General features: G+C 43.2%; 1 protein-coding gene across 4 annotated transcripts in view; it reads right to left on the bottom strand.

Moving 5' to 3' along the window:
• The window catches only part of FYCO1 (FYVE and coiled-coil domain autophagy adaptor 1), a 58,508-nt gene that overhangs the window by 32,888 nt on the left and 4,390 nt on the right, over nucleotides 1-21,230 (bottom strand). For all 4 annotated transcript variants that reach the window (XR_013978366.1, XM_080975734.1, XM_080975736.1 and 1 more), the window contains 8 exons: nucleotides 20,948-21,113; nucleotides 19,814-19,920; nucleotides 18,624-18,749; nucleotides 10,919-11,025; nucleotides 8,251-8,394; nucleotides 5,826-5,919; nucleotides 2,308-4,938; nucleotides 1,082-1,174 (listed from right to left, as the gene is read on the bottom strand). Coding sequence is in view for 3 of the 4 variants with exons in the window: in XM_080975734.1 (XP_080831860.1) it covers nucleotides 1,082-1,174; nucleotides 2,308-4,938; nucleotides 5,826-5,919; nucleotides 8,251-8,394; nucleotides 10,919-11,025; nucleotides 18,624-18,749; nucleotides 19,814-19,920; nucleotides 20,948-21,002 (3,357 nt within the window). In the remaining variant the exon portion in view is untranslated. The remainder of the gene's footprint in view (nucleotides 1-1,081; nucleotides 1,175-2,307; nucleotides 4,939-5,825; nucleotides 5,920-8,250; nucleotides 8,395-10,918; nucleotides 11,026-18,623; nucleotides 18,750-19,813; nucleotides 19,921-20,947; nucleotides 21,114-21,230) is intronic.

The following is a 21,230-nucleotide window of genomic DNA, read 5'->3' as shown; positions in this document are numbered from 1 at the left end:
ATCACCAACAGTGGAAGTAGAGATGCTGTGTAATCCAAGAGCTATTGGTAGAAAGCAAACTAATGGACACCCCATGACAGAGCAACATGTTTTTACAAGTTTTTTTTAAAAGAATTGTTATAGTTTTATGAACTGATAAAGCAATTTTAAAAATACATTCAACACAACATAAAACGATAAAAACTATAACAATTCTTAAAAAACACTTGTAAAAACGTTGCTTTTTGCCCTTTTAGCTGCAATCAAGTGTACAAAAAGAGTCAAAACACAATTAAAACACAAACTAAAACTCAATGGGTTGAGTTTGGAAAGCTAAAATCCAGATGGCTATATTCATGCTGCAGTCTCTGATTTTCCAGTGTTTGGGCTCCTGTTTCAGCCAGAGGGCAAAAGGAAATCAGCTGGACCCTGGGGTGATGGCAGGGTGATAAATAAATAATAATAATAATAATATAATAATAATAATAAAATTTTATTTATATCCTGCCCTCCCCAGCCGAAGCTGGGCTCAGGGCGGCTAACAAAAATAAAATAAGACAACATTTTAAAATCATTTCATTAAAAAAAAATTTACTTCAAATCAAATTGATGGCAACCATTGGGTAGAGTTCTGTGAGGATTGCCAAAGGAGGGAGTCAGGCTGTGCCCTGGCCAAAGGCTTGGCGGAACAGCTCTGTCTTGCAGGCCCTGCGGAAAGATGTCAAGTCCCGCAGGACCCTAGTCTCTTGTGGCAGAGTGTTCCACCAGATCGGAGCCCGATGATGTTACAGGTGATCTATATGCATAAGGAGATGATATGCCAAGTTCTATGCAGCTTGAAAACAGGGTTCAAGGGCATATTATTTGTTTTTAAAAAATATGTATGCAAGCACAGAACATGCTGGCTTGCATCTCTGTATCTTGGCCGTAGTTTCACCCCACCCACTTTTGCTGTATTCAGGTTCCTGTCTGTTAAGTGTCAGTGCATATTCACCATTGAAGCACACTGTCAGCCTCAGAGAGAGAGAGAGAGAGAGAGAGAGAGAGAGAGAGAGAGAGTTGCTTCAATGAGTTTCTTATTTCAATCAGATCATGGACCAACCTGCAGTTCTTTGAGTGCTTCCTTTGCAACATGTGCTTGCTGGCTTTGCTCTTCAACTTCCCGCTTTAATTTTTCGCAGTCTTCACTGAGAGCCTGGCAGGACCCATAAAACACACATCAGCGTTGATTATTATTATTTTTAAAGAGAAGTTATCCGTTTGTCAAAACAAAGAGTTACACGGTTCCTCCCCTTCTTAAAACCACATGCTGTAATATTTGAGGTTAACTATCACCCTTTTTAAGTATTCAAAAGAATGTGTGCGTGTGTGTTTTAGAGGGGGTGTCAAACTGAGCTTCTAAGGATGCTCCACTGAATATGCTTTGACACCCAGGTCGCGATCAGGAATGCTAAGAAGACAAGGGTTGATAATGGGGGAGATGTTTAGACAGATTCAGCCAAAACATGCTGTGAAGTCCTTTCCAGGCCTTCATGCTAAATGTGCAGACACCAGGGGTGGAGGTGGTGGGGCCAATACGCAGGGATACCTGGTGAGAGAAGCATTTCCCCTCCCCACTATTCTACATACCTCAGGCCCAGTCGCTGTGCCAGCTTGGGTCTGGCACAGGGATTGGGCCCAATCTGCCTACCACCCCAAATTGAACTGCTGTGAGTGGCCAGGCTACAGATGCAGTAGCAGCTCTGCCATTCCACAGAGCCTGGGCGGCGACGGCGACAAATTTGGATTGCAAGTTTTCATTGCTTTTAATTCTTCATTTGAGGAGGATTCTCATAACCATGACACTATAATACAACCATTAAAGGTAAAGGGACCCCTGACCATTAGGTCCAGTCATGGCCGACTCTGGGGTTGCGGCGCTCATCTTGCTTTATTGGCCGAGGGAGCCAGCGTACAGCTTCCGGGTCATGTGGCCAGCATGACTAAGCCGCTTCTGGAGAACCAGAGCAGCGCACAGAAACACTGTTTACCTTCCCACTGGAGCGGTACCTATTTATCTACTTGCACTTTGACATGCTTTCGAACTGCTAGGTGGGCAGGAGCAGGGACCGAGCAACGGGAGCTCACCCTGTCGTGGGGATTTGAACCGCCGACCTTCTGATTGGCAAGTCCTAGGCTCTGTGGTTTAACCTACAGCGCCACCTGCATCCCAATACAACCATTACACAGGTCTAATCAGAAGTGCTTATGAAATCAACAGGATGCATTCTCAGGAAAGTGTGTGCAGGGTCTTATTTTAGCAACGAGGACTTGTTTACGTTAATTTACCTTAAGTTTTGTTTGGTGGTTTATGATTTCTGTGCTCAGTTGAAACTTGACTGCAGACAGCTCCTCTTTGCTGGTCTCTTGCAGCTTCTGGTGATGCTTCTCTGCCATCTCCAGCTGAGTTTGCAAGCTAGGGAGAGCTGCGTTGCAAACCCTAGACTCTTCCAGTTTGCTTTCCAATTCCTGTTTCTCCTGAGTGAGTCTTGAGAGATCAAGCTGAAGCTCCTCACGTTCTCTGGTGGCTTTATCCTTGGCAGTTCTGAGTTCCTCCATGAGCTGGGACAGTTTCTCCTCTGCTTCTGCCTTTTCAGATGTCAGACTGCAGATCTGAATGCCAAGCTCAGCCATGTCCGTGTTGGTCCTGTGGAGGAGGTCTTTGATCTCCACGTTTTCTGCATTAACCTCTTCCAAATACTGCTTGGCCTTGGACAGCTCCTCTGTGAGGCTCAGCAGGTTCTCCTCCAGCTCCACCTTCTGCTCGGCTTCCTGGTCCCTCTTCTTTTGCAGCACTTCCTCTCGTTGGCGACACTGAAGCATTTCCTTCACGTGCTTTCTGTTAAGGACTTCGCCTTGCTCTTTCAGTTGCTGGGCCAGGGTCTTTTGCTCGCTCAGAACAACCCTCCCAACATCCAACTCTTCCTGCAGCTTCTGCTGCTCTGCTGCTGCCTGACGAAGCTTGGCTTGAAGGTCCACCATTTCCTCCCGAAGTCTCAACACCTCTGCCTGGTTGAGGCGCAACTGTTCCTCCGAAACGGCCAGTCTTGAAGCCAGTTCTTTGGCTTCTCTCTCCTGACAAGATGCCTGTTCCAACTGGGCATTCTCCACAGAAGCCTTCTCAGAAACAAGGGACTCAATCACCTTTGTCTGATGGAGGCAAGTTTTTTCTCCTTTTGCCTTTTCTGCCTCCAGGGCTTCCATCTTTTTCCTGCACCTCTCCGACTGTCCTTGTAGCTCCTTGCACCGGCTCTCCAAGTCTTGTAATGCTTCCTCTTTCTCTTTGAGCTGCAACTTCAGAGATCCTTCATATTCCTTTGAGGAGGACAGGCTCTTTTCCACCTGCAGGCTATGCTCTTTGGTGCTCTGGAGCTCTGTTTGCAGCGCAGTTAAGGACTCTTTGGCAGCTTCTTCACTTTTTTTCAGTTCTTGGTAATCAGCCTGAAGGGCATCCAGCTTTTCTCCCAGAACTTGGTTTTGCCTTGTGGCATTCTGCAGGTTTTCATCCAGCAGCTTGTTCTGTCCCCGGAGTTTCTTCTCCTTTTCATCCACGGACACCACAGAATCTTCAATCTGGCTTTGGAGCTGTTTCTCGGAGGCTCTCAGTCTGGCAACCTCAGCCTCCAGAGAAGATTGAGAAGCATCCAACTCTCTTTGCTTCGCTTCTAGCTTCTGATTGGTTTGCTGCAGCTTTGCATTCTGAGACTTGAGCTTCTCATTTCCTTCAGAGATCATTCTCAGTGAGGAGCTTTGCTCTGTGGCCTGTTCCTCCATTCTTTCTATTGTCTTTCTGAGATGCTCTCTTTCAGAAATAAGTTCTCTCTTTTGCTCTTCTAAGCTCTTCACTGTTTGACTTAGTTTTGAAAGCTGGATTTCCCTAAGCCCAAGTTGCTCCATCGTGTTTTTTACTTCTTCTTCCAATGTTGTTTTTGTAAGCGTGACCAAACCCTCAAGTTTTGTCTTCTCTTTCTTTTCCTCTTCAAGGCTTTTTTCCAAGGATTTTATAGAATCCAACAAGCCTTTCAACTGGATTTGAAGATCAGCCACCTCATGGCCCTTTGCTGTTAATGCCTTCTGAAGGTCTGCCATTTTAGTTGCCATAGTTTCCAGATCACCACAAAGTTTTTCAGATTCTTCCTTGCAGTTGACAGTGAGGTTCGTCAGTTTTGATTCAAACTCTTTCTGTGCCTCCTCCTTTAACTGGAGTTGCTCTTCTGCGATCTTAAGCAGAGAAAGGTGTTTATTATTTAACTCCTCAGCACTGGCCTTTGCCTCTTCTGCTTCATTAAGCTTCTTCAGCAAATCCTCAATCTTCAGTGCAGACTCAAACTGACTGGTGGCTTGTTGTGCCTTTTCATTCATTAGAGCATTGGCTTTGGCGACAAGCTTTTCATTCTTCTGCTCTCCTGACTGCAATTTGGCCAGAAGCTCACTGATACGGACATCCTTCGCGGACACCAAAGCCCTTGCAGCTTCCAGTTCTTTGTTCAAGAGAAGAAGCTTTGAGTCAGAATCCTTTTTCCCAGACTCCAGTTCCCCCAGCCTTGCACAGTATTCTTTTTGCTTCTCAACTGCATTCAGTTCTAATGTCTGCAGGCACTTCTGGAGGTCCTGAATGGTGTCCTGAGTGCAGTGGGAGATCTCACGCTGTTTCTCCACCTCCCCCAGCATTTTCGTTAGCCTGGAGTTCTCCTCGCTGATATTCCTGCTCTTCTCTCTTTCTGTTTGCGCTTGCTGCTTCTCAAAGCTGATGGCCGCCTTGAGCTCCTGGTTTTCCTTTTCTAGATGCTGGATCCGATCCTGCAGTTCTTTCTGCCGCAGTTCTGCCTGGTCCAGCTCCACGTGTAGCTCATCAAGGCCCTCAAGAGGCTCAGCAGTTAAAAAGCTATTCCCATTGGGGCTGGAGGGAATCTCTTGGGTCTAAGAAAATCAGAAGAAAAATGGTTTTAGTTAGAGGAAGAGATGCCTCTTTGGTATATATTGTATATTCAGCATTTGGAATCCACCTCAGATTAGTATGAAGAAGCCTCTGGCTGGGAAATCATCACAATATACAATTAAACCAGAACAGTAGGGCTATTATTTGCATCAACCTACAATGGCATGCAGCTAAATGAGGAACACAGAGTGAGTTCCTCTCAGGTGACCAATTAGAAAAATAACATCAAGTGGATTCTACCGTAATTTCCCCTTCGTATGTTCAGTCTAATGGTAAGGGGTCATTACACATAAGGAAGACTAACAGTAGCACTATTGCTGCTCTTATAAGGAAATGTTGCTGTGGCGTTTGCCTCCTAGGTGGGTCATAAGGAAAGGGTTAAATGAGTGTGATGTGATTGGGGAGAGAGAAACTGATAGGAGGAGTTAGAGTTAGAATCGGTGTTGTGTGGAAGTTAGTTGAGAGTTGGGGAGTTGGAGAAGGAAGAGGGAGGATAAGTCTGTGGGTTAGTCGAGTTGTGTTGTGTTGTGTTGTGTGGGAGTGAGAGGAATTGTTAGGTGGAGTCAGATAGTTAGTTGGGATAATCAGTTTGAAGTTGTTAGGGATGTATAGGACATTAAAGGAACTAAAATTTAAGTAACTGACAAGAAAAATTAACTGAAACCATAAACTTGTTCATGCCTATAAAAATAAACTTATTTGTTAATGTTAACAACTGTCTGGACTCCGTGTGTACCCAAGAGAAATGGGTTGGTGGCAGCGAAGAGGCAATCACAGTGGTGACACAGGGATCAATAGACTGTCAAACATCCGGGGACCCTGTGTGATCACCACAGTTGCACATGTAGTCATTTGTCAATATAATTACCTGCAAATAGCTGCTCACCAAACTACTCATGCTTGAAGTGCGGCTTGGAGGCCTCCACTGGTAAGCCGAGGAGCCAAATGAAGGCAATGTTCTCCTGCAAATGGAAGAGGGTTTTAATTATTTTAGAAAGTAAGAAACCACCGCCGCCACCATGCACATATTTTGAACAGCTTCCTCTCTGAAATTATCTACTAAAAGCACATCCCTCCGTTTGCTCTGGCTTGGCATTATTACCCCCCCGTTACAATGTGAGGTGCTGCTTTCTGCCCATGGACCTTCTTCCCCTCTGTTCCAACAAAACAAGAGAACTTCCTGGACTACACCATCAAAGCATCAAATTTGTACATACAATAATGGAACAGAGAGGAACTGACCCTCAAATTCTACAAAAGCTGAGCCTGAATGCTCTTCAGAAGCAGGGTAATAATTTGCATTTGTGCTGCTGGTTCCAAACTGCTGGGGAAATCAGAGTTTACATGATAATTTATTCTATTTTTGTGGTGAGGTTTTAAATTGAAGTCCTTGGTGTATAGGGGCATAGAAACTGAGGGTAGATATTGATAAGGGTTCATCCCAAAGGTGCAGATTCCTTTGTGATCGACTATTTGGAGGCCTCGTGCCAATGGTGGGTGGAAATGTAGGAAAAGGTAGGCAGGGCAACGGCTACATTCTGGCCAAGTGAAAGTCAGCAGTTTCTGCACACACGCTCTGCCATCCAGGAAAGCAAAAAGCATTACTGCAGTTCAAGGACACAGCCCAGGCAGGCAAAAGCACTTGAGGAGGGAAGAGAGCAGGGCCAGTGATTACTGTGGCCTGGAGATAGCTCCAGGGGCTGAACTGAGTGTCCTCGAGAGTCACATTCAACCTGCAGACCAGAGGTTCCCATCCCTGATATAGATAAATAAGATGCAATGTGTTGTATGTGGGGCTGCCTTTGAAGACATCTTGGAAACTGAAACTGCTGCACAATTCAGCAGCCAGGGCTTTTCCAGTGGTGTCTCCCCATTTATGGAATGCTTTCTCAGGGTGGCATGCCTAGAGTCATCATTCTCTGCCTTGGGGCACCATGCAAAAACATTCTTGGTCTTCCAGGCTTTTGCATATTAATCTCCCGTTTTTCTTTTAGTGGGGTTAAGTTGGATCTGCTCTTTTTTCTTTTTTAGATTATTTTATTCTTGTTTTTGTACTTCTTAAATGTTAATAACAATGATGGTGATGATGCTGTTCCAACTTGCAGGACAATACAATTGATAGTACATCAATTATACCCCATGTACACAGAGCTATTAACAATGCTTATGAACTATGACCATACACTGCAAATGGCAACGAAGAGGGACATGTTATCTCTTCCACTGGATAAAATAAATTAACATCAGCATAATGAAGCTTGAACAGATTCGCTATCTATTAATAAAAGGGGGGAAATGATGGGGGAAATGTGTTGCGACCTTTATTTCCATTAAGAGGAACTTATTCACTGCCCAGGAAGCCCCTGAGAATTAATGCACCTTTTATTCAATTGTCGCAAGTCAGATGACATGAGCAGAAGATGCTATCTTGCTGCAAGAGCTGGATGCGACACACTAAGTTGTATAAATTCATAACCATGATTAAAAACAGTGTCGTTGCTAATTTAGTCATTAGGTCTAGAAGCAAATCTATTTTCTGCTGTCCTTCTAGTGGTCTCATCTGACATGACACGTTAGAAGGACTTCATAGAACATTGATGGAGCGGCAGGGTGATCAGTATAATAACCAAAGTGAAGTTTCATCTGACCCACAATTCAAATACTGAAGTTTTAATATATTCTAAAGTCCCCAAATGTTTTATTAAAGCTGTCAGATGGCAATGGTGGTGGCTCGTGAGTAACCAGGCAGGACTCTGTCTTTTACAGGTTTGATTTTGGTGCAAAACTATTTACAGTGCAGAACCACAAGTTCATGTCTGCCTCAATCGCTAGCAGAATCTGGGAGTGGTACCTTCTGAGTCCTCCCCCAACATAATAGCTTAGTCACCCCCAGCCGTTTCCTTACTTCTTTGTGTTTCACCCCTCTGCGCAAGGTGGGCGACGGAAGATGCGTTTTTCCCTCCTGGCCGGCTTGGCCAGGAGTGGTGCTGAGGCTCCCCGCAGCATCCTCTAGCCCTTTCTCCTCCTTTACCCTGGAGGTGTGGCTTTCCCCACTCTTAGACTGACAAGGTGCGGCGCTGGGGCTCCCAGCAGCATCCTCTGGTCCCTTCCCCTCTTCCCCACTGGAGGGGTGGCTTTCCCCACCGCAGGGAGAGGAACTGCTTTGCAAGATTTTCGGAGGTTCCCTGTATCCCAACGGCTCCCTGCCTCCCTTCCCTGTTCCGATGGCAGTCCCCTGACAAAAGCATACAAATTATAGAAATGTTTCCACCTTAGCAGCTGGTTTGTATTACCTGGCAAACGTGGGCCATGCCGAGTCTAAGTCATAGCCTCTAGACACCAGATCAAACTGAACCTCTGTGAGTTCGTAGAGGTGACCGACAATATCAGAGCTCATTTTTGAATTCAGGAAGGGACTTCTTGCATAGTACCAGTCACTAAAGAAACAAGGATTGCAGTAGGTAAGCAAAAAGCTCATATCGATAATCGTCAACAAGTTGCAAGAGAATATCAGGACTACTGCATTGTTGATTATGTATTTCCCCAAAATGCTGCGTGGTTCCATTTTCATCGCAGCCGTTCTACCACAAATGAAAGAGCTGCTCCACAGGGAATCCTTGCATGAGTCCACAGCATACAATTCTACAAAACGAGTTGAAATGAAGTCCCAGTGAAAAGGATGGAGGAGATTTCAGGTGAAATCCTAACTTCTCCCTCCACTCTGTGGAGCAGAGGGGCCACGGCTGCATCCGTAACCCCTGCACTCATGGCAGAAGGGGCAGGGGCAGTAAGATCGGTCCTGGATCGCACAACAGCAGTGAGACTGCCTCAGGACCAACAGATCCTGGCCTGGCTCAACCCCACCCCATCCTTGGAATGTTGTGTTTTGGGGCTTTCTATTGGCTCCCACCAGCGAGTCACCCTCCTGCACACTGGAAGCTGGCAGGAGATCAACCAAGCCAGGACCCATCACAGGCTTAATGGAAGACATTTAGATTGTATGCAACACACTTGCTTGCACGCCCCACATATTTCACACATTCTGTTTACTTCATTCCCCTGGGTGACATTTAGGGAACGCAAAGACAGTCTTTTCCCCTTGCATCCCGCAACAATATTTGAGAGATATCAATATTCTTTTCAGTATTGACATCTTTAGTTACTAGGGGCTATAAAAATGTAACCGCAACAGATGTTTTGAAGGACATTTCACCATTGCAAAGTAACAGTGAATGTGTCCAAGATCAGCCCTTTAAAACTAGATGCACATTTTACTCCCCCCACCCATTAAGAAATACCTCCCAACGACACGCTCACACCAAAAAAGATGCTCCAGTCTGTGCGATATGAAAACAACTAACAACTCTCAGTCAATTAACTGGCTAGTTAGAGTCATCAATTTAAACTGGGAAGCACGTTAAAAAACAAACAAACGAATTCTTAACTGGTCTTAAGGTCACTTATAAGATGGTGCCCATTTGCTGCAATACATCACCAAAAAAGGAAAACCCCTTTTAGCCCTCAGTTCTCCCTGGAAGGACAGATCGTGAAGCTGAGGCTCCAATACTTTGGCCACCTCATGAGAAGAGAAGACTCCCTGGAAAAGACCCTGATGTTGGGAAAGATGGAGGGCACAAGGAGAAGGGGACGACAGAGGACGAAATGGTTGGACAGTGTTCTCAAAGCTACCAGCATGAGTTTGACCAAACTGCGGGAGGCAGTGGAAGACAGGAGTGCCTGGCGTGCTGTAGTCCATGGGGTCATGAAGAGTCGGACACGACTAAATGACTAAACAGCATTGTTCTATATGCAAATTAAATAAATTAATCAGTTGAGTGAAGCTCAGATTTTTGTTAAAGCAGGAGACAGTTCTAAAATGGATTGCGTCATGAGGTTTGTTTACTTTTGCAAGTTGTGATGATGGCCAGCAGCTTAAATAGCTCTAAAGGGTGGGGAGGTAGACAAATTCATGAAGGTCTAAGCTATCAATGCCTATTTATCATGACGGCTGTACACTCCCTCTAGCATCAGAGGCCACTGGGGGACACAGAACCCTGGACTAGATAGGGGGTCAGATCCAGAAGGGCTTGTGTTATGTTAGAGACAATTTCATCTAGTTCACGATGACTTCATCGTGCACCTGACATAATAGGTGTTGGCCTCTGTGGCATTTGCCCTACTAGGTGTGTGACATCATACTGGGTTCATAAGGAAAGGGTTAACTAATTGTAAAATGACTAACCAATGGGAACCCAAGGGGAGGAGTTAGCGTTAAGAGTTAGGGTGGTTGAGAAGACAGTCCAGAGTTAGAAGAGACAGAGAGGATAAGTCTGTGGGTTGGCTAGTCTGATGTGAGAGAGTGAGAGAATTTGATAAGAGGAGTCAGTCAGACAGTTGAGATAATCAGAAGGTATTAGGAAGGTATAGGCCGGTAAAGAAACTAAAGTTAAGATACTGACAGGAATATTATCTGAGAAACCATAAACTTGTTAATGTTTATAAAATAAACTTGTTTATTTGGTTCACTTTTAACAACTGTCTGGACTCAGTGTGTACCCGAGAGTAACGGGTTGATGGCAGCGAGGAAGCGAGCACAGTGGTGGCACAGGGATCAATAGACCGTTAAACGTCCGGGGACCCTGTGTGATCGCCACAGCCTCCAAAGTTTGTAGCATTTTAAAAAGACTTTATGTCCTTTTCTAAAGCAGGCATTGAGAGGAATAAGTCATTCTCACATCTGTAATCACTGCTACAATAAAACGGATAACCAAATGATTTTCTCAAAAGTCCCTGGCCACCGGCCAATTAAAACCACACACTTGGTGGTTCCTGTTAATGGTTCACCACTTCCCATTCCCACCGTTGCAATTCCCATTTCCTCTTTTCACCTTCTGGGTTTTCTTAGCAGAATGCAAAGCTACTAGTAGAGACAGTTAGGAACAAAACAACAGCAACATTTACCTTGTTACTTTGGTATTCATAAAACACTGCTGCAAAGTGTCTGCAAGCCTTTGGTGCACTAAGGAGTAACGGATAAATGCCCTGCCCTTACCAAGGGATGTTCTCAGCTGGAAAAGACAATCACAGAAAAAGTGATTATTATTTCATAATGATCAGTAATAATAATAATAATAATAATAATACAGTAATAAAAATAAAATTTTATTTGTACCCTGCCCTCCCTGGCCAGAGCCGGGCTCAGAGCGGATAACATAATATAAATAATACAAATACGCATAAAAACAAGCAATCAATCAATTAAAAATGCATCCCAAAATTAATTCAAATAAATTAAAGTTAAAACTGGACAAATGACAATCCTCAAGTTAAAATTGCAAGTGGTTAATATTCGCCAGGACCAACTGTTTCCACTGATATTATAAGGACCTGTGAGTGGGCTGGGAAACCTCCTTTGCGCTTGTTCTTCTGCAAAGAGAAAATGCGTCAGACTGAACCCTGACCAAGGGCCTGGTGGAACAGCTCCGTCTTGCAGGCCCTGTGGAAGGATGGCAAATCTCGCAGGGCCCTGGTCTCTTGTGAGAGAGCGTTACACCAGGCTGGGGCCACATTCTGCCCAAAAAGTGTTTAGCATTAAAAACCAGAAGTCAGCAAGGTAATCCCTAGTTTTACATTGATAGGGCTGGAGTTGTTAGACAATCACAAACCTTACGCTAGTTCCTTATTTTTTTTGCCAGCAAGTGGGGAGATTGCCTTAAGTCTAGGCCACATCAACATTGTCAAAACCTAACTGAGAAGAGAAAGCACTGGGGTCTCAAATGAAATTTCAGCCTTCAGCCTTCTCAGAATATTGAAAAGGTTCTCTCTCACCTCCCCCTGCAACTTCATTCTTGGAGAAGATGGATGAAAATGTTATCTGTAGAAATCATAGTACTTTCACACTTCGCCATTCTCCACATGGATCATGTCTAAACACCTCTGCATTTTACTCAAGAAGGTCAGGGGAAACATTAGTCATATCCCACACCAATTTCCATGCAGTTCTCCCTTTGCCATTGAAGTGGGAGATTCTAGTGAAGCTGGGGGTGGTTTTCAAGAGCTATTGGGCCAGATTCAACTAAACAGCCATGGGAGCAGGAGCCAGCACAAAGAGTCCAACTAGTGCAGCGGGAGCCACCACAGAAAAGGCCCATTCTTGTGTTATGGCCCTTTGGACATCTCACGGAGGAGGCAAACAGTGAAGGGCCTCAGATGATTATCACAGAATTTGGGTTGGTTCATTTTGGGAGAGGCGGTCTTTGAAGTATTGGAAACATGCATTTTACAAATTTTGCTGCATTAAATGTGCATCCTGTAGTTGACCTCCTTCGTAATGTTTTATTTTGAAATCTTAAGATAAATTTTTAGTTTCCTGTTAATTATGTTGCTCTGAATGTATGTTTTATATTTGACTTTCCTCAGTAGTGTTCTATTTTGGATTGTTTTATTTGATGTTTGAATGTGTTGTAAACCACTCTTGAGATTTTTTTCCTTGAAAATATAAAGTAGTATAGAAATGAAATTACCGTATTTTTTGCTCTATAAGACTCACTTTTTCCCTCCTAAAAAGTAAGGGGAAATGTGTGTGCATCTTATGGAGCGAATGCAGGCTGCGCAGCTATCCCAGAAGCCAGAAAAGCAAGAGGGATCGCTGTGCAGCGATCCCTCTTGCTGTTCTGGCTTCTGAGATTCAGAATATTTTTTTTCTTGTTTTCCTCCTCCAAAAACTAGGTGCGTCTTATGGTCTGGTGCGTCTTCTAGAGCAAAAAATACGGTAATAATAATAATAATAATAATAATAATAGATTCTTCTAAATACTATGCTCCTCTAGCTCAACATGTTTAACCCTTCTAAACGTGGTTTCACCATGATATTCATCTACTGGACATTGCAACTCCTATTTGTATAAATGAAATCAAAGATTTACTAGCAGACTTAGTAAACCTATCGCAAACCCCTTTAAAAGCATCCTGTAATCTAATCTATCAATTAACAGCAAGTGGCTGTGGGTGACTCTCCATAGACTTGCCACTTATTCTTGCTATCCTTCTCAAACGGCAAAGATGGAGGAACTTTTAAGCTGAAACAAAAGAGTAGCCTAGCTCTCAAAAAAACAAAGATCATGGCCACTGGTCCCATCACCTCCTGGCAAATAGAAGGGGAAGAAATGGAGGCAGTGAGAGATTTTACTTTTTTGGGCTCCATGATCACTGCAGATGGTGACAGCAGTCACGAAATTAAAAGACGCCTGCTTCTTGGGAGAAAGGCGATGGCAAACCTAGACAGCATCTTAAAAAGCAGACATCACCTTGCCAACAAAAGTCCGTATAGTTAAAGCCATGGTTTTCCCAGTAGTGATGTATGGAAGTGAGAGCTGGACCATCAAGGCGGCTGATCGCCGAAGAATTGATGCTTTTGAATTATGGTGCTGGAGGAGACTCTTGAGAGTCCCATGGACTGCAAGAAGATCAAGCCTATCCATTCTGAAAGAAATCAGCCCTGAGTGCTCACTGGAAGGACAGATCCTGAAGCTGAGGCTCCAATACTTTGGCCACCTCATGAGAAGAGAAGACTCCCTGGAAAAGACCCTGATGTTGGAAAAGATGGAGGGCACAAGGAGAAGGGGATGACAGAGGATGAGATGGTTGGACAGTGTTTTCGAAGCTACAAACATGAGCCTGACCAAACTGCGGGAGGCAGTGGAAGACAGGAGTGCCTGGCGTGCTCTGGTCCATGGGGTCACGAAGAGTCGGACACGACTAAACGACTAAACAACAACAAGCTCTGGTAGGCTTCAAGCCTGAAGAACAGAATAGAAATCTACTAACTAATATGGGTTGGGTGTATAATGCCACCTACAGGCCTAAGCACTGAGTTTGGAAAAAATCTTGCCTAAATGAAGGTGGGAAGCTGTCGATAAGAATATGGAGAAAGTAAAGCACTGCAGGAGACTGAATGGATGGTTCAAGGCAGATAATTCTCCTTCAATAAGGAAAAAAGAAAGAGTAGGCAAATTCATGAAAGCTTGCTCTATCAAGGGCAGCCACTGCCAACCTTGTGCCCTCCAGATGTTTTGGATAGCAGAATCCTGGAATAGATTAATAATCTTTTGTTCTTCATTTAAACTGTAACATCACTATCCCTTGAACTACAATTTGGGGGTCCTCCTCTGTTCCCTCAGCCAATAAAGCGAGATGAGTGCCGCAACCCCAGAATCAGTCACAACTGGACCTACTGGTCAGGGGTCCCTTTACCTTTACCTCTGTTAACGAAACTGCTGTAATGTCCCATTCATTGCAATGTCCTTGCTACCTATTGCCAGGTAAGCCTGCTGGGGGGAGATAAGGACAGTCAGCTGTCCTTGAGAAGAGTCAAGCCCAGTAACTACAGCAGCCACCTCTATTTCTCCCCAAATGCTTCTGCCAGTGGTTCTCTGGGGCCCAGCACTGCACTGCAAATGGGCACTTTGTTGGGGGGGCAAGACCGAGAGCAATTTGGAGGAAAAGAGAAACCTGCAGCAGTCCAGCCTTAGGCTTCAGCAACGGGGCTTTAAAGGTTATTGAAAAAGCAGGGCCACACACATCCACATTGCTGGGTGGAAGATACCTTGCCAAAGGCCTCCATCAAATCTGATGCCAGGCCAGAAGACCTCGTTTAAGACCTCGTAATATCTTTTAACATCATTTATATTATATTACTTCCTAAGCAATTACTATCCTGTTGTTATTGTGGAAAATGAGGAGCTAATACAGGAGCTAGTTAGAATTACTAGATTTAAACCCTTCCTGTAGGGGTTTTGGTTTAAATCATTCTGATGGTGCCCAATGGTTCGAGGCATTTTGAAAAGGGCACTAAGATTTGCTACAGGGCATCCAGATGAAGTTATCCTCCCCCTAGTTGTTTTCAGCTCAAAGAAGAATATAAGGCATTGCTGTTTTGCTCAAAACTGTCACAGCTAACTTTACTCGGAGTCACTGCTTCTAAATGCTTATCTCAAGAATGTTTCAAGAAACTTTTGGCAGCTGGTTTCAGAAGCTCTGTGCTCTTGATCTCAAGCTCCAAACCATGATATTTTGGCACAGGTCTGGGAGGGACATTTTAGACCCATCTTTATGGCCCCAGATGGACTTGCATCTGATGCTGTACTTGCAGGCATACCAAAGTGGAACCTTGTTACTATAAAGAGAAGTTATTTCTATAAGCAAATCAGCTTACGACTGGGAAGGCTCTAGGGATATATTGTAGCCCTGTTAAGCTTATTAAACTAAATCACCATTATTGGCTGCCCTTTTTGCTACAAACAAAGCTCTGGGATGATTTCTTCTAGTTAGGAGAATGCAACAATAGTACCCATCTTCAGAAATGGCCAAGTCAATGATCCAGGAAACTTTACATCCATTATCTTGTTATCTATTACGGGACACCATATACTAGGTACGATGAACTCATTTTTTTTTTAGTTCAAGAATCTACTCGCTGACTCTCAAGAGGCATTTAGAAAGAACAGCTCAATTCAATATAATTATGTTGGGTTTTCTCACGCTGAAAAATATGCAGGGGTCCTTTTTACTGTCTTTATGGATCAAAAGGCAGCTTCCGAGTTCCGTCTCGGGTTAAGCTATGGCAGAACCTGGACAACATTCCTGCTGATGATAAAAGACTTTTCTATCTCATGAAGGTTTGCATAGTAAGTCTTTTACAGATTAGATGTTGCAATCACGGACAGCTCACCCAGGATATCCTCATGTCAAAGGGAGTTAAGCAAGGCTTCTTAATCTGTTCTTAAATGAACTTGAAAATGTCTTAAATGACCAAAACCAAGCAATAGGAAAGCTTGTATTCTACTTTATACCAATGCTGCTGTTATTCTTTCCACTCCAGACCCGGGATAAGGCAGCTATTGTCTTAAGTTTTCATCTTATTGCAAGCTCCATTGTCCAAAGATCAGCTAGACAATAAAAGATTTTAGTATTTTAAAAGAAGTTTTCGCAGTGTAGTTGGGTGTTAAACCACTAAATTATAGAATAGATTAAAATTTCCACTATTTGGGGGTGGTATTCTTGGGCTACACATAACACCCTTGCTTCTTAGGAAGCTTCAGTCAGTCATTCTACTACATTGTTTCTTTTACACCAAAGGGGGTCAGTATATTCCTGAAGCTATTCATTGTCAGTGCTCATATAGCAGCTGCGTAAAGGAGCTAAGAAGGGAATGTCACCAAATTGAAAATGCAACCAAGCTATTTTTTCTTGTGTTTCTTTACATATACCTAGTTATATTATTAGAAGCAGGGCAGTGCCCTTTTGAGAGCTTGGTTAGCAGTCTTAAAGCTTTGGCTTAAGATCTTTAAGATGGTAGCAGGGCTGCCTAAGTATTTACCTGAGGATAGCCACCGTAGACAAAGTCTGTTGCCTCAAAAAGCTTGTTGCACTGAACTGCGAAACCCTATTCCCTTCTTCAAATGGGATTTGATTCTGCATTAGCCCCAGTAAATAAAAGCCTCTGGGATGTTTCCTTACAACACCTTTGGCTCACACATGCTACGCCACTGTCTTATGATGCTCCTTTTCAATTAGCTGCTTACTTTAAGGATCTATATGTAGCCATTGGCATTTTACTCTGGCCAGATTCAAAGTGTTGCCATCTCAAATGCTTTGCAGTAGATTTGCTGGTGTTCCCCTTTCCTAAGACAGATGGAATCTGTGTAATGTTTATTTATGTTCTATAATTTCTATGCTAGAGCTTGTCAGTAAATGTCTGACTTGGCTTGCCAAACGACGAGGAAGGTCATCTTAAATTTATGTTGAATATCTGCTGGGAGAAAAAAATCTCATGGGCGTCATTGATAGGGGCCAAATTTATATTTGTGGTAATAAGAATAAGGGGACAATTGAGCACCTGAAACTGAAACAATGATTTCCAGGGCCTTACCTGAGGTTATTTGTTAATTTGCACATAACTGAGCTGTTACACTGTTAGGGCAGGGACTCCTCCTGCGGTATTTTGTAGAGCACCAAGCACACAGATAGCACTATACAAATATTAAGTACCTCCCCCCCCCAGTATGTTGATTGTCAGTTGCACCCCTCCATTTTTGCAAACCCTGAAGCTTCCCTAGAACCAATTGCCCTTTATTATTTGGAGACGTTTACTTTTGAACCAAGGACTACAGTGAACACTTCTAAAGAAATGCTCTTTAGTTTGTGTTAATTCTGTTTGAAAGGGCGGGAAAATTCCAACCATTATTATTGACTTAAGGAAGCTCATTATGAGTCGGGATGGGGAACCACAAACCCTGGCACCTGATGCAAGTTCAGTGCAGGTGGGAGTACAATAGAAGGTTCCAGCCCATCAAAATATATGAGGAAGAAAGACATAAAACCCATTGTGTTTCTGTAGCTTGCAAGAAGTGAGCTGCCACGTGATCATCTGCTCATTAGAGCACTTCTTAACATCTTTGGGCACATGCTCAGAAGGACAAATGTGGGAGGGGGAGATACCACTGTCAGGACTGATCACATGAGGAAAATGAATCTATCATGTGACTTGGCCCTTCCTGGCCTGCAGTCTGAATGAAGGTCAGGAATCTAAAGGGGAGAGGGGTGAAGATACATTTGTTGCACACTATCAAAATGTAGACCATATTTACATTTAAATATATATGCTGATATAAGTCTTTGTCATTTTCCCAACTCAGAAGTTGTCAGCCCATATGATTTTATTAACAGCTATGAAAGAAGTATTGGGAAGATTCGAAACCAGGAAGATCAAGTATTTTCGAAAGACTGGAGTAAATCTGTAATTTATTTAAAAGACCACTGTAAACAGTTAAAATCTTTGGCAGGGATGTAAAGACACTTGTAATGTGGAATTTAATTTTATGGTAATTATGGTTATATAATAAATAGATAGAAGGGACGCGGGTGGTGCTGTGGGTTAAACCACAGAGCCTAGGGCTTGCCGATCAGAAGGTCGGCGGTTCAAATGCCTGTAACAGGGTGAGCTCCCGTTGCTCAGTCCCTGCTCTTGCCCACCTAGCAGTTCGAAAGCACGTCAAAGTGCAAGTAGATAAATAGGTACCGCTCCAGCGGGAAGGTAAACGGCATTTCGGTGTGTTGCTCTGGTTCGCCAGAAGCGGCTTAGTCATGCTGGCCACATGACCCGGAAGCTGTGCGCCAGCTCCCTTGGCCAATAAAGCAAGATGAGCGCCGCAACCCCAGAGTCGGTCATGACTGGACCTAATGGTCAGGGGTCCCTTTACCTTTACCTTAATAGATAGGTAAGGGTAAAAGATGCAGTAAATTTAATCTTAAAGATGGAACCCATGGAGGGAGGGAAGGAGGTCTAAGGGTTCGAAAGAACTCTGTATCTTAATGTTGGAGATCATTTTGTTTTATATGTATAAAATCTTTTCAAAAATTCAACAAAAATTATATATATAAAAGAGAGATGTAGTAGCCCTAGAGCACCATACCACAAGTATTGAAATATCCTGTGCAAAAGGACGGATCTTCAGGAATTGGTGGAAGGCTTCATATTAGGGAGCCTAGATAGCAGGACCACTGGCATCTACAGCTTCTGCTCCAGCATCACCCATCCAAGTTAGACTGGCCTGTCAGAACGTTATGCTGCATGGGCCCCAATGACAGATCCATGCACCTCACTTACTTCTGAAATAGATTTCACAAAGCGTATTCCATCATTGGCTCCTTTAACCTTTGCCAGACAGTCGCAGAAATAATCCCAGTAGTCTTTCCGATTGCCCAGTAAGCTGGACTTTTCTTTCTGGTCAAACTTTGGAAGAGAAAAGGGGAAAGGGTAACTTCAAACAGATGATTTGACAAAACATTGCTTGCTCTCTTTGTAAGCATTCAGAGAAAAGAGAAGTGTGTTCCCACCAATAACCGCTGGGATTTCTGAACAGACCAAAAAAGCCACTGGATGAATTAACATAGGCTAACCCTGCCAATATGAAACGTATGTTTATAAATACAGTGGTACCTTGGGTTAAGTACTTTATTCATTCCAGAGGTCTGTTCTTAACCTGAAACTGTTCTTAACCTGAAGCACCACTTTAGCTAATGGGGCCTCCCACTGCCGCCGCACCACCGGAGCACGATTCCTGTTCTCATCCTGAAGCAAAGTTCTTAACCCGAGGTACTATTTCTGGGTTAGCGGAGTCTGTAACCTGAAGCGTATGTAACCTGAAGCATATGTAACCCAAGGTACCACTGTACTATGGAAACAAACAGTGCAACAAAGCTGTTAGACCTAAAAATGGTTATCCCAGATTCAGCAACTAGTAAAATTAGAACACTGACCAAACTACATGTCATTCTCCTGACTTGAACATCATGGAAAAGCATCATGAACTGGTTTTAGTTGAACAAGTGTAAGATGTTCATTTGTGTCACAGAATTCAATGAAAGACAACACAAAATGAGTCTGCACCAGTTTGCACAGCCCCATTCTGGAGGGTTGCGGGGTTTTGTTGGTCACTGCAGAATACAAGAGAACCCAGGGAATTGTTTTTACATACTTATTCCTGTAGATTATTCTGTTTTAATGGATGAGATTTAGAACACACAGCAACATGTACCGTTACGGTTCTAAGGCAAAAGGGTGCACTTTCAAAGACAAATTACACAAAATTCCAATAATAATAATAATAATAATAATAATAATAATAATAATAATGCTCTTTGACCTTTTAACACATTTTAATATGTAGATTTTCCTTGGCCAGTTCCCTGGTTAACAACTCTTAATATGTATTCTGGTTATCAGCCTCTTCATTTAGCTACTTTAAGGGAAAACTCTCAGGAAATAGTCCGCTTGTAAATGCTAACACTACTTACTTGCAAAAGGTATTCTAGCTTGTAGGAAAATTTGTGCAAACTGATAGAGTCATCTGTGATTGGTTCTCCTCCTTCTGTAAATTCTTTGTTCAGTTCTGTAACAGCATCTTTGGAGAAAAACACAAAGCACCATTTGTGAATTTAAACAGGAACAATGTGAATAACTGAAACGATAATCTCTTTTATGTCCATCAATATATTTTATGTTTCATACAGCGTCTTACACAGGGTCAAGAGTTCAGGCGACATAAAATGCCACAAATGGAGGAAAAAATACATTGGTCAGGGCAATACTGGTGTGAACTTGGCAAGATTTGCAAGAGTTGCCTAATAAAGGTTCGGAGAAAGAAGTATTTAACCACAGCTCCTGGTTCAGACGACAAACAAAGCTGTAGCTAACCAAAAGCAGAAATTGACATTTCCAAACTCCTTCCAGCCATGGGACAGGAGAAGTGAGTGAGGACACAAACCCAAATTTCATTCTGGTTCATTCCCCTTGTGATAACTTACGATGTCCAAACACAGCCACTGATTTCACCTAGATCACATTGTACCTACATTTTAAGAAGTAACTTTCCCTATGCTCTGGTTTAAGGCTATAACGCTGAACAGGGAGCGTGAGAAGTTCCCATTGAAATGTTCCCTTCAGCAGGTCTGAAACGGGCCACCTGAGACACCATCGGCAGGGTTATTTGTTATTTCAGAGATGCATATTCTGTCTTTTGCACATGCCTCAAGGCAGTTAACAAAAATGGCAACGTTTTGGATACCACACACAGGCTGCTGAAACCTGAGCGCAGTAGCTCCCTGTGCAAATTGTCTCTACACTTAAAAAAAAAACCAGGGTGGAAGAAATGGAGCATTTGTGGTAGCCTGGAGAAAATAGCCAATTTGAATGGCAAGCAATTTCACATGATTCTATGCTTTATTCTGCTTTTATCATTTACCCCACTTCAATTGCTTTATGCTGTGTAGCTGTCTATAAATCAATTCATTTAACAACAATTCTTGCCCTCTGTTTCTTGTAGCCTCTTTCCCAACACAACAACATTCCTGTCTCTCTCTTTCCCACAGAAGCAGAAATTCACATCACGATACAATGAATGAATCAATCACACCCAGGCAGTATTTTACCCTGCAAATCCCGAATAATCCTCTGCAGCTGACTTTCTTCACCACTTCTGGCCATTGCTGAAAGCAAAGGTGCACCACTCGACTCCTCAGCCAGCTATGCAAAGAGGGCAAAATTTGTATGGTGGGTGGGCATTTGGTTAGCAGCAATTAGTTGGCATTGCAGCATCTGCAAGGGAAGGGAAGAGAAAGATTTCATATTTACAAATTCTGCTACAGGCAGCTATTATGGTATTTCTGATTTTTAAATCATGATTACTGCACTATAGTTTTTAACATTTTTGTT

The sequence above is a fragment of the Podarcis pityusensis genome (assembly GCF_964106645.2).
Source record: "Podarcis pityusensis genome assembly, chromosome: 12".
NCBI classification, from domain to species: Eukaryota; Metazoa; Chordata; class Lepidosauria; order Squamata; family Lacertidae; genus Podarcis; species Podarcis pityusensis.
The sequence above is the reverse complement of the archived record's forward strand: the minus strand, read 5'-3'. Positions and strand labels throughout refer to the sequence as shown.